Genomic DNA, 14117 nt, shown 5'->3' with positions numbered 1-14117 from the left:
TATATATATATATATATATATACACACAGTATATATATTCGTACATTTTAAAGTATGCTTAACTGTCTCACTGACGTAGCATGAGGTAGGCTGATTTTCCTGTGAGCTAATGACTATGCAGTTAACACATAATGGTCTCCAGTTTGCAAGTGTTTCCTGCTCTTTGTTAAAACAGCCAAGGCAGCCTGAACAGGGCTGACAAAAACATTTATATCAGTATCTCCATTACATGCAGATGTCGGCTATTGTATACTTCTCAGTCTCACTCACTTCAGAGATATCAAGCCTGTCCTAAAAAATCAGCATGAACTCTATGATTTGGAAAAAGTGCAGCAATGACAGGCAGAAAAGTCATGGTGCCTGTACTTTTGTATGAAATTCTCTGAACAGACTGAATTTCTTTCAGCAATATGATTGCAGCAAGTATTCCAGAAACCCAGCCGTAAGCCTGGTGTGCAGTTGAAAACAAACAGATCACTTTGAAATTGTATTACTCTTTCATGCTAGACCAGACTTCCTGGCACTCTCCTTTGACAATGGGCAAACACAAAGGTAAATTTGGGAATTTGCCAGTCACTCATTTATACAATTCAAGTTTTCAAACAGATGAAAAGGACTATTGAGAATTAATAAGAAGTCAATCACAGGGCTTGAACAATATGATAGAAAGCCAAAACTTAAACAGCAGTCTTAGCAAGAGGACAGCTTAAAAAATAAACATTATATGACAAGAACCGAACACACAACTTTCAGATGATGGCTAAAAAAAAATCTTTTCCAGAAAGCAGACTTTCAAATAGTTTATGCAGAAAAAGTGTAATCCTTAACTCCAAAAAAGAGACTGCTGAATAATGGTCGACTACACATTAATGGTTAAAATTATTAAAATAATGTGTTCATCTTATTTTTTTTACTCTATTATAAATTGCATCCACCTATTAGCTGAATCCACTTCCCCATTTCATGGTCATGGGTTGCAGGAGCCAATCCCAATGCCAAAATATGGGATGGGATGCGGGCCCAAATCTATGATGAGCCAAATTAGGGCATAAATCAAGAAGACTTCACCTCGCAAATAGCATTAGAATTGTCATTTTAGGTATCTTAAGTAAATCATTCCCAAAACTAAATAACTAGACTTGATGTTATTTTGGAAGAATTAAGTGGATATGACTGGCAAGCTTTGTTGGGGTGAATGATCTGTTCTCATGTATATTAGTCTAATGTTCTAAAAATAATAATCATAACAATGGAGCTCCTTTCTGAAACCATTTGATAATGGGAATATGATGCATATTGGACACATTACAGAAACCAGACTGAAAGCTCGTTCAGGGGTATCATAGGGCATAGTCACTCATACTGGACCAATTTAGGCTTACCAATACACTACACATAACAGGCACATATATAAGCTACAGGAGGAAAGACGAGTACCCTGAAAAATCCTGAAACTCAACAAAGATTGTATATGAGCCACAAATTAAAGCCAGGTCCATAAAACTGTGGGATAATAGCAATTATCTGTGTGGACATCCACTATATTTTATTTTTCCTTTTTCTCCTACTGAAAGCACAATTGCACTATGCAATACTAAAAGGATACAGTAATCACTGCGGAAATGTGTGTACCTCAGAATATGTGACTGACTGTTACATTCTTGTACTTAACAGTGATTCACTATAAAATCATCTTTTAGAGTACATAACTCACAAATGACCAAATGACGATGACCAAAGTCCTTTCACACTTAAGTTTTGATTTTACAACCGCCTGACAATTGTATCTGAGGAGATCCAATTAAAGTACAGTACTAGTAGGTTTAGTTATCTCCTGATATAATGGTGAAGCCTGAACCACCAATCTCGTTGTTGGGACCTAGCAATTGCTCTCCTTTGTATCACTGACATGATCAATAGTGACACTACTTTCAAAGAGATGAAGAATTATTTCAGGATCCTGGGTTGTCCAGTGTTTTTTGTGAATGCCAATTCGACTCAATATTTTATCAAGATTATTCCTACAAGTGTATTTTCCATGGACAGGTTTACAACCAATTTTGAAAGGAATCAGGCCTTAAGAAGATGATAATAACATTTTAATGAACTGCAACATTTGGGATCTTTAGCACACCTCGTGAAAATTATGAGGCTATCCTAGATAATCAGCCTTTAAGTTATATTTTTGATAGCTACCTGAAGTAAAGAGTTAATGTTTTTTCAAGACTGTGATCTGCTATTTTCAATGACTATTTTATTATTTTAAACAGTTTCCTTTATGTCCTATGGCACTTTGTTGTTCTAAATGAAATAAAAAGGCAACCTAAAAAAAGAATCATATAGTTACAGCATTGATTACAGATCTGGACTTGAGTCAGCATCCAGTCCAGTGGTAGGTGAAAACATTCATTCCTAGCAGGCCACCTAAGACAAGAAGTAGAATAATCCACTCAAAGGAATGGCACATTGTTGTTGACACTATGTGTTTATGATTTTTAGAATGTGCTTTTTTTTCTTATTGAATTACAAAGTAGTACAGCAGTTAGTGGTTTGTATCAAGGAATCTGCCTTGTCACTGGTGGTCTGTGTGGTTTTTGCCTGCTCTCCCACTATTCACATGAGTATTCTTCTACTACACCAGTTTACATTCCAGGAGAAGTCCAAACGGAAGCACATAAGATTGTCTGGTGACTCTTAGCTGGAACAGTATGAGTAAATGTGTCTATAATGAATGAACATGTTCAGGAGACTGACATTTTCTTTCGAGATAAATGCTGCTTTGCACCTAATACTGCATTGGAAAAACTGGTTCAGAAAATAGACAGATGAAAAAACAGTAATGAACATACACAGTATATAAAACATTTGAGGCAAAAATGAGGCAGTTTTGCACTGCCAGAGAAAACTGAATAAACACCACCCATGTCCACAAGATGGCAGGGTATTCCAAATAGTGTAAAGCAGAGGAGACCCTTTCCAAAATCATTCTTCACATAAACAACCACAAAAACCTCCCATGAACTAATAAGTTCCAAAATATAATTATAATCCTGAGATATTTTACTTTTATCTCATTTTATTATTGTTTGTAGAGCTGTGTCATTATTATAAAAGTATACATTATTATTATTATTATTAAATAATCATGTTTACTTGCAATCCTAATGCAACTGACTATAGCTGGTAGATTTTGAAATACGTTCTATTTCTCATCATTCCACAAGCGGTCAAAATGTGCTCAGGAATGACTAAAAACAAGAAATTTGACAGAGAATTCAAAATGTCCACGTTTTTGGCCCTGTCACAGTACTGTACCCATACAAACCTATATATAGATGGTGTGGTGATCGTGTGTTTAGGGCCAGCTGTTGTGCAAAATAAGTAAAAAGCTTCCTTCAGCAATTAAACTTATTATTACAATGTTTACACTTTTCTCAGTCACGTTTGTTCAGTGCCAGGGAAGAAATAAAGAGATACAAAAAGTCAAGTACCCTTGGCTTCCTTAAAGTTTGACACTGTAACTTGAAGAAAAAGAAAACAGATCAATTTCAGGAATGCATCAAACACACAGTACCACACTGGTGTGGCTGAACCTTATCTAGATCCTCACCTACTGAGGACCGCCTAATGGCACTATATTTGAAAAAGCCACCAAGGAAGTGTCACGTGTGCTTTCATGGAAAAGGTGACAGCATTATGATGCCATTGTTTCAAAGAAGCATATATATTAAAATGCACTAAGCAGATATATGGGAATAACGTAATTTTTTTTCTTTTTAACAATATTTTCAACTTGATATTCATTCTAATTTTCCGGGTGTTCTAATTTTTTCATTAATCCATTGTTTTGTAATTAGTAGGCCTAACGCTAAAATAGTTGCAGCCTTTCATGATTCAGAGTCGTTTGCCTGGGTGACTGCTCTGCTAATTTTTAATTGTCATTATTCAGATAAAACTGTACAGATAAAGGGCAAAATATAATGAAAGCAACCAAAGTGAGTTAAGCATTCAAATCTATAACAAAAATGGAAATTTTTCTAAATGTATTATACAGGTACATGTAAAAATCATGCTGCTGTGCTTTCTTAATGTGGAATAAGTGAAGAGAAAAAAAATACCAGCTAATTAATTGAGATCAGTGTTAGCAGTTGTTGTCACTATTTATGAATCTGGTTGAAGCAAAAACCTGAAGCCACAGTGGGCCCCCAGGACCAACTTTGAGAACCCCTGGTCTAAATAATGGAAGAAAAAATCACAGCTGCCTCAATTTAATAGATAGATGGGCAGATATCTATACACACACTCTATGGTTTAACACACATCAGAATGACAAGGAAAATTTAAAAAAAAAAAAGAAAAACATCTGACTTTGCAGTCACAGCGAGGCATTATGCAGGCGTATTGCTGTTGGTATAAAGAACCCCCAGTAGCATTTCTTCACACATTTCTGCTGAAGAATTCATTGGCTGAGAGTACTTAGTGTTACTGTGTAAGACAGAGGATGTACAGCATTATTAATAATACCATTCATTGTTTTCAGAGTGCATTGCATAACTGAGCTTGCCCTTGTTGATTCGGTCTCTCTAAAAGTGATGTTACCAGCCCAGGTCAACAAAACATACAAAATCTCACTTGCCATTACAGAGTTGTACACGATGTGAAGGATGAACTTCCTACATGAAAAGAAAACACAGTTTCCTAAAAAAGAGCCTGCTCTGCCCTTTTTTATATAGTACCTCTGTTTTATAAACCCAGTTCAACCTATCATTGAGGTAGACCTCCAAGTACTTGTAGGAGTGGACCACCTCTACATCCATTCCCTGAATAGTGATCATTACTGCGACAAAAGTTAATAACCAGTTCCTCAGTTTTGATAATATTAAGTTGCAGACAATTAGTTCTGTACCAAGAAACTAAAAACTAAACTAAACTGACTGAAATACTCTGCTCCATCCCTTTTATCAATATACCCCATAAGTGCGGAATCATCTGAGAATTTCATCAAGTGACCTGAATTGATGCCTGATGTGTACAGAGAAAAGAGAAATGGAAACAGGATTGTGGTTCTCAAGTGTTACTCACATTTATATTAGAAAAATTGTCCTTGAGCCTCACAAACTGTGATCTGCTAGCCCGTATCCAGGATACCACTGGTTCATCCACTGGCATATCTCTGAACTTTCCCCTTCACATGGATGGCTGAATGGCATTAAAGGTACTGAAGAAATCAAAAAACACAATCCTCACAGTGTTACCAGTTTTGTCCATGTTGAGAATAACCCTTGTGAAGCAGATAGGAGGAATTGCATCCTCTTCTTCAATCTTTGTTTGATAGGCAAACTTTATTGGGTCCAGGTGGTCTGCCATAACAAGACTCATATAGTCCAGGACCACCCCCTCAGTGGTCTTAATGATGTGAGATGTAGCTTGTACTGGTCTGTAGTCATTAGGCAAAGAGGTCCTGCCTTCTTTGAAACAGGAACAATGCACGATGTTTTCCACAACAGCAGCAGTTTCTGGAACCTTATGGACAGACTGATCAGGTGATAGAGGACCCCACAAAATTGGTCATCACACTCCATCTGGTCCTGTGCCATTTCCTTTGTGTAGCTTTCTCAGTTGTCTACTTACTTGGTTTTCAGTTATGGACAGCTCATACCTTTGGTCAGAAGTCGGCTCATCACTGGTCATTCCATCCCAGTCTATTACAGACATCTTTCATGTTGTTCTGAGTAAGTTTTCTTTCCAATTTAGCTTTGTTGTGTTTCTTTCATCACTCAGCTTTTTCATCAGCATTTGTTAACCATTCTTCAGAGCTACTTTGTCACTGGATTTGAATGTTCTCTTTTTTGTATTCAGGAGAACTTTTTCAGTTTTTCAGTAATCCAGGGATTGTTTGGAAAGTAATGCTCTGTCTTTCAGTTTACTACAGAGTCAACACAAAAGTTAAGTTAGTCTGAGATACAGTGACAGCGTCCCTCAATATCACCCACATGTGACTCGCACATTATTAATATTGTAATAGCACACTTGGAACTCAAAGACAAAGTTGTGATTAGCGTGCCCACACTTCATATTTATGAAGGCAAACATTGCACACCTTTTTCCCCTGGATGTTATAAGAATGAAGTTGGCAAAGTTGTTCATGCACCTTAGTGCTTTGAAGTTGCAGTCTGTCATATGTTGCAGCAGTTTTCCCCATGGAGTTAAGAACATGGTGTTAGTTATATGACATATCAAGGAGGAATTTGGGGTACCTCTTGTTGTCAGAAGCACATGTGCCATTGTGTATTACTGTATATATGCAGTATATAGCGTAATGCAGCATAAGGATCTGATGAGTTGAGTATGAGACGGCACAAAGAGATATTTTCTATCCGAGCACCTTCCTTTTTGATAATGGTTCAATGTCAATCGCAAAAAGCATCAGAGATAATGGATACCTTTGTCTTATTCCACATTCTAATTTCAAGCAATCCAAAATGATATTATTAATACTGACTGATCCTTTTGGCATGGTTTATTCTTTTATGTGACAGTTGTACTAAGTAGATAAGTATGTCTCTAGAGGGTGTTATTAAGCAAAACTCAAATGTTGCCTGTGGCACAGCCAAATCCATAAACTTCCAGTTTTCTCTTGCTATAACTGCTGTAGAGAGGGCTGCATTTTACACCATCAAATAACACTTGTGCAAAACCTTATCAGATATAGTCTTTTCTTTCAAACCAGACTTAAAATGACTGATGATAGTCACTCCAATATTTACATCTCTCCAGAGTAAGCTTAAGAAAAGAAAAAAAAATATTCCCACACATTAAAACATAAACAGGCCATCTGAACACCTGAAATCAATACTGAGCACTTCAATTACAGGAATGCAAAGAAGAATGTCAACAATGTGAGAAAGTTTGACTAAACCTATACGTATATCCACACACACACAGCATATGTATATATTGTGATGGGCGGCCACAACCTTTACCCGGCTGGGATGCCAGCTGGATAGAAGGACCTGGGGAAGGAGCATCTGCGAGGCACTACCTCCCCTGAGTCGCTAGAGGACAGCCCTCCTGGGCAGCTGTGGCAACACAGATTCCCACAGGGCACGGTGTGACTCGGAGTTTGGCACAGCCCTGTTGGGTTCTGTGGGGGTAGCTAGGGGCAGCTGCAGAGCCCTACAGAGGACTTCCACCCCACATGGAAGTGATTCCAGGTAATACTGACGAGCCACCTGGAGCACTCTCAGGAGCTGAAAAAAATGAGCTGCCTCACTTCATTCGAGGAGCCGGAGTCAAGAGGTGTTGAACGAAGCTTGCCTGGAAGAGTGGAGGCGGAGAAAAGAAAGAAAGAAAGAAAGAAAGAAAGAAAGAAAGAAAGAAAGAAAGAAAAACTTTGTGTTTGACTTGTGGACGTTTTCCACCAATAAATAAAGGTGTGCTGTGTGCCAATTTGTGTCCTGCCTGTCTGTGACGGGGTTAGGGTGGCTGTGCGCACCCCAATGTTCCACAATATACAGTATAAAACAGAACAACTTACTTTTAAGTCTTGTCATTATTATTATGAACATGTTGAAAAAGCCAATAAGATTGTAGTGCAACAAATACAGTACATAAACAGAGAATTTATAATGCAATAATAAGAGATAAATAATTTAGTAGGAAATAAAATTTGTGAGCACAAGGAAATAATCAACATATTCAGTAAAAGCTGAAAGTCCTTATATTCTTTGTGATAAATAAGACAAGGCTCATGCCAAAGGTTTTCTTGATAAAATACAAATACCAAAGCTTGATGCTGCTTGTGCAGAAGAACTTAATAAACCACTGAAGCTTTCTGAAATTCAATAGGGCATAAACATACTGTAGAGTGGAAAAGCTACAGGTCATGATAAATGTTATTATTAGTAATGTTTATAGAAGCTAAAGAAAATACAACTCTACAAAACACATTACATCAAGCTTCAATTACTGTCTTGTCAAATCCGAATACTCCTTATGTGAATGTGGTTTCTCTATTTGAGTGGTTTTGAAGAGCCAGTCTATCCTGGCACTAAGTAGCCAGGGCAGGTATGATTACTAGACAGCACACTAGTCCTTCATAGTAAATTCTCACAAACACCAGGACAACAAGGACAAACAGTGACTCAAACAAGGGTTCTTGGAGCTGCAAAGTTCCAGGGTGCCTAACTAGTGCACCATCAAAAAAAAAACATTTTTTAAAGGGTTCCTTTATTTGATACAATAGTTGTCTTGGATGCATGATTCATTACTTAACCAATATCTTTTTCTTAATAAAATTTTGAAAAAAAAAATCCCTAATGCTGCAAAGTATTGCATTCTTTAAGCACACTAATACAAAAAAATGTGCAACATTTTCTCAAATATTTCTCTGTACTGCTTGTTTTTAATCTTGTTTTTAGTCCATAATAAAAATGAAAGCTACAATTTACTACAATCTGTTCAGAACTAAAATGAAAGTATTAAGAAATTATTAGATGATTGATTGGTTCAATGTGTAATTAATTAAGAAAGATGATATACTTTGATTTAAAACCATTTTACTCTGCAGGGATGAAGTAACCCTCCAAAATTACACTGAAATGATAACTTTTATTCAGAGTTCAAGAACCTCAAGTACTTAGTCCAACAAGTAGGAGGGAAGATAAAATCTACAAGACATGAAAAACTCACTAAACTGAGGTTAAAAAGGCCACTACCACTGTAGGAAATCATTTGACTGCAAGAAAAAGTATCTGCTCATTTTTTCAATACTAAATGAAAAGGTTTCAAAATATCAGACAGTCTAATTTTCACAGCATATGGAGGCCGTGTCTCTGCAGGAGGGTGCCAACAGCTCATCTTGTACATCTCGATCTGAATGGAGTTGGTGGGCTAAGAGCCAGGGTCTTAGACTCTTCCTGTAGGCAGTGAGGTAGCCTGGCAACCATTGACCGGCACACTGCCACTTAGTCACTATAACATTGATAGGTGTTAGCGCTTCCCTGTGCTAAGCTTGCTTTTTTCTTGGCTGGAGTAGAATAAACTGCTTACAAAACACAGCTGTCTGAAACCTCAGAGTACAGCTGTTTGACTTACATATTCAAAAAAGATTCAAATTGTCATCTGCAAGACATCAAACATGATTTCTGAATGTACGGAATCCTTCAAGTCTCTTCTTTTCCATGGAATGTGATGCCAACTTTAATGTTCTGCCCACATTTTTCATTCTATGGACAACAATACCATGTGCAGTTCTTCAGGGCTTTGTTATGTACTGTATATGGCTCTTTTTCACTTACTCCTCCTAGTTTCAGACAGTACTGCCTTCCTGCTTTTACTACAGTTTTATTTTTTTATTTACATTTAAATATCTTTCTATAGTGAAAACTATCTTACAAATGTTTGCTATTGGAATACATCCACAGTGTTACATGTTAGAAAAACATGTCTGTTTGAGGTCTAACTAATAAAGGTATGTGGGGGTAGTAGTTGAGAGTTGAACAGCATATTATCAGACCTGTACTTCCTTCTGTTTCCAGATAGGAGTGCAATAATGATGTCCAGAACCCTCATCCGACCCCTTACATATCAATGTCATTCAACCAGTGACAGAGCAAGAAAACAGTGGTGCTCTTACCAGAGCAAATGTGAAAAAAAAAAACTGATGAGTTTGAATAAAGCCTAACTACAGTAATAATAAGATAATACAGGGCAGTGCCTGTCATCCTAACTCTTCAAATGATTTTGGTATCAGATTTCCAGATCGCAATTTAAAGGGTAAGAGACCTATCCCGGGTCATAGAGTTAAGTCTTTAATGGCAATTTAGACAAACAGCCCTTCATATTATAGACATGGGTTTGTGAGTTTAATTTTGTACTGAAATATTATTTGCTCTATAACAATTCCTGCAATTATGCTTTCTGTTAATGGCACTATACATAAAACAAAGACGGATTGATTTTTGGCTTTTAATATCATGAATATTTTAACATCTATTATTCTAATTATTCTATGGAATTATTTTACTGCAATTTTTAAAGCACTTAATAGTTATTACAATACAAAACACGAAAGACAAATAATACATTTAAGAAATCTTCTTTCAATTATCTGACCATTTTGAGCTATGCTTTAAATATTATATTTTGGGGACTGCAGTCTATATGGGCAAGAATCTACTCAGAAAGGGTTCATATTGATTTATTGATGGTATCATTTACTCATAGGCAGTTTCACTAAGGTTTCGTTAGTTTGTGTTAGACTGATGGTGCATGGAGTCATATGTTTGACTGCAGTATAACCTAGCACATAAGGTATTATACAGAAAAATCAAGATGAAATCTTGAAGTCAGTTACAATGCCAGTGTACACACTACAGAAAAATGTCTTGTGTGAGAAAAGTGCTCACTTATCTTCATTAATATGGAAAAAGCTTTTACTTTATTAACCTTTGCTCGTGCATGTGATATTTTGTTACATTAAACAAATGTAGGTATACACAGTTTTTATATGTTACATACTAATATAGACCTATTTTGTGTGTCTTGTGTTGTTATTGTATAAGTATAAGTTGACGATGTGCAAGTATGAATTTCCTGTGCTATGCATGTCTAACCTGATGAAGAACTGAGTCTGAATGGATAAAGATTTACAATATTAAGCTCAAGTGATTCTGGGTTATTTACTTTGTGTCATTTGGTTAAATTGTCTATTAAATTAGCTCTTGTCTGTGTAGTGCTATAGAAGGTGCTCTATAAGACAGAACTGAACCACACTCCACATTCCTTTAGGATATTATGGTTTTGAAAGAACATACATGTTCTAAAGATTTCAAAATTTGAACATTTCTTTCATTTTCATAATTATTTAAAAAGATTCTTTCTGCTGTCACTTTCTTTTTTTTCGCTAGGGAGATTGCTGCCAATATTCACAGCTGGTATGACACTCTGTGTGATGGCTGTGAAAAGTAGCTCAGAAAAGATTTTTGTGAAGCCAGTTCTGCACAGAATAAAAAACACTACCATCAAAATAACTGCTTGGGCATAAAACACAAAGAAAAGACACCTAAGCTAATATGAAGGTGTACTGTAGCTTAACTATCCAACTCAAATGTCTCTTATCTACTGCCTTGAGATATACTATTCAATTAAAAAAGGTAAACTCTTCTGTGTTTGTGTCAAGAAAACACAAGAGTCTCACCGCTTTATAAGTCTTCTTCTGGCCAGCATGCTTAGGTGCTTTGCTGGGATCAAAGCTTGTTTCAACGTGCATGGAGTAGATGATGTCAAAGAAGTCCTCTACCACTGCAACACGCTTCAATGAGATGCTCTCTTGTGTTTGGCCACCATCTGTACCCTGCAAAAAAAATGGAGGAAACAGAGGATTACAACATGACACCTAGACCAAATGTATTCAAATTTCATGTACATGACTACCATTTAGAATAAATTCATCCATATGTGCGAGAAAAACCCATGCAGACACATGAAGAACACCCAAACAAACAGCAACAAGCATGAGATTCAAAGCCAAGGATACTGGGTCTTTTGAGGCTACAACACTGATCAATGCACCAACGTGCAGCTACATAAGTAATGAATTATAATAATTATTATTTTAATTCACATGAAATAAAAATATAATTTGCACTGGCCAGAACTGCATTTCCCATATAAGTGTTTATATCTAAAATATTGTACAGTATAGATTTTAAATCTCATCTGTGTGAGAAAATAATGGCTTTTGGATACTTAGTTGCACTGTATATTATATGCCATAGCTGCATTTCCTTTTTTTGATCACAGAATAAACATCTAGCAAAATTCAAGCTGACAGGTACCTTTAGCAAAAAAGGCAATACAGTATATACCAACAGTAACTACGTTCACTAGAGTTAATATGTTTAGCTAACTAAACAACCTCTGTATGCTATGCATCAAGTTATAAAATGAAAGCCTGATCAACATGTCATATGAACAGGAGACACAAACATTTGTCGAGGCTAACGAGTGCAAACAATAAAAACACATGGCCAACAAAGAAACTTCTTTACCCTTGAGAAATCCAACATATACATTTCATAAACCAAGGATTTAATACTAAAGCAATCTTCCTTCACAAAAGTGTTACTTAGTTAGCTTATCTTTTTACATATGCACCACATTTTAACAGAAAAGGACTGAGTTAAACTACATGACATTGTCTGTGTGGCATCCCAGACAACATACTGCAGTGGAAGTTTTGTCTTTACCAAATGCTGACAGTATGACAAAAATACTTATGTCAGATTTTGTTTGCTTCTTTTTAATCCTGATACCAAGTGTTCAGCATAAATACAGCTGCCATCACCAACATGCAATACAAACTGCCTATGGTGAGGTCACCAAACATACATTCAAAGATATGAAAAAATGATAAAATATAAGAGGGAGCCTCCTGGACATTTTAATTTTCAGCCAAACGAACAATAGATAAAATAAACATTATAAACAAAACTATAAAAAAAAAATAATAATAAAATCAGGCAGAGCAATTATAATCAAAGAGACAAAAGCAATCTTAAAGAGATGAGTTTTAAGTTTAGATTTGAAAAGTGAGAATGAATCAATATTTCAAAGCTCAGATGGTAATGAGTTCCGAAGCTGGGGAGCAGAGCAACTGAATGCTCCCCATGGATGTAAGGCAGGCGAAGGGGACAGTAAAGTGGATGGAGGAAGAGGAAGTAAGGGAGAGGGAGGGAATGGCAACATGGAGGAGGTCGAACAGATATGGAGGGGCAAGGTTGTGGACAGCCATAAATGTTAACAGGAGAATTTTGAAGTCAAGACAAAACTTAACAGGAAGCCAGTGAAGCTGCTGCAAGAAAGGAGTGATACGGTGAATAGTGGGGGTTCTAATAATGATGCGGGAGCTAAATTCTTGACCAGTTGAAGCTTATAAAGAGATTTGTGAGAAGGACCAAAGAAAAGGGAATTGCAATAATCAAGACGAGAAGTGACAAGGCTATGAACAAGGATAGCAGTTGTATGGGGAGTGAGGGAGGGGCGAATACAATTAATATTACGCAGGTGGAAATATGCAGACCGGGAGATGTTATTGATATGGGACTGAAAAGATTATAGTACTATCAAGAATGACACCCAGACTCTTAACCTGTGGGGAAGAGGAAACAGAGGAATTATCAATAAAAATGAAAAATGATCAGTTTTGGATAATGTTGACTTTGTACCAATGAGGAGAACCTCAGTTTTGCTACTATTTAAGAAAATATGAAGAAAACCAGGATTTAATTTCTGTTATGCAGTTAATAAGCAAGGAGGATGGAAAGGAAAAAGTAGGTTTGCTAGTGAGGTAGAGCTGGGTGTCTTCAGTATAACAGTGAAAGCTAATGCTATACTTACAAAAGGGGAATGAGGTAAATGATCAAAAGAAGGGGTCCCAGGACAGAGCGCTGGGGCACACCTGAAGTAACAGTGGTGGGTTGAGATGGGAACGTTTTAAGCTGAATGAACTGAGTGTGGCCTAAGAGATAGGATCTAAACCAATCTAGTGGAGTGTGGGTAATGACAATCGAAGATAATCTATTGTGAAGAGTAGTGTGACAAATAGTGTCAAATGCCGCGCTCAGATCAAGAAGGATGAGAATAGTGATTAAACCAGAATCAGCTGTTATCAGTATTCCTTGATTTTGACAGAATTACAATTTAAAGACATCAAAAAATAATAATGAAATGAAAAAAAATCGATAGGACAAAACTCTGCTGAAGTGAAAGGAGAGCTGCACTTCATAGCCTGGCCCTTAATGAAATGGCTGTGTCACTGTCATAACTTTTACAATATCACTTTTGATGTTTGTTGATTATTCTTAGTTTATTAAAAAGAGCCAAAAGTGAGCAGAAACTACCACTTGAAAAGTGCAAAGATATACACATATGATCAAAAAAATCACACAGACTCTTACCAGCCTTTCCCTGTTCCATCATACTTATTCTAATATAGGCTAGTGGAGAACAGCAGCACAGTATAAGACTGAAGCAGCCTGGGCTAGGGTGTCAATCCATTGCAGGGTGCACACAGGCACGATAGCACAACTTAATTCACGCGTTGTTGCATGAAA

The 14117-nt window shown here is 36.6% G+C and overlaps 1 protein-coding gene across 2 annotated transcripts in view; it reads right to left on the bottom strand.

Annotated features, from left to right (window-relative positions):
- The window catches only part of nol4lb (nucleolar protein 4-like b), a 296901-nt gene that overhangs the window by 204648 nt on the left and 78136 nt on the right, over positions 1-14117 (bottom strand). For both annotated transcript variants that reach the window (XM_039735087.1, XM_039735086.1), the window contains exon 2: positions 11201-11356. In XM_039735087.1, the coding sequence (XP_039591021.1) occupies positions 11201-11356 (156 nt within the window). The remainder of the gene's footprint in view (positions 1-11200; positions 11357-14117) is intronic.

This window comes from Polypterus senegalus, chromosome 14 (assembly GCF_016835505.1).
Source record: "Polypterus senegalus isolate Bchr_013 chromosome 14, ASM1683550v1, whole genome shotgun sequence".
In the NCBI taxonomy this organism is placed as follows: domain Eukaryota; kingdom Metazoa; phylum Chordata; class Cladistia; order Polypteriformes; family Polypteridae; genus Polypterus; species Polypterus senegalus.
This window is presented reverse-complemented; position numbering and strand designations above follow the sequence as displayed.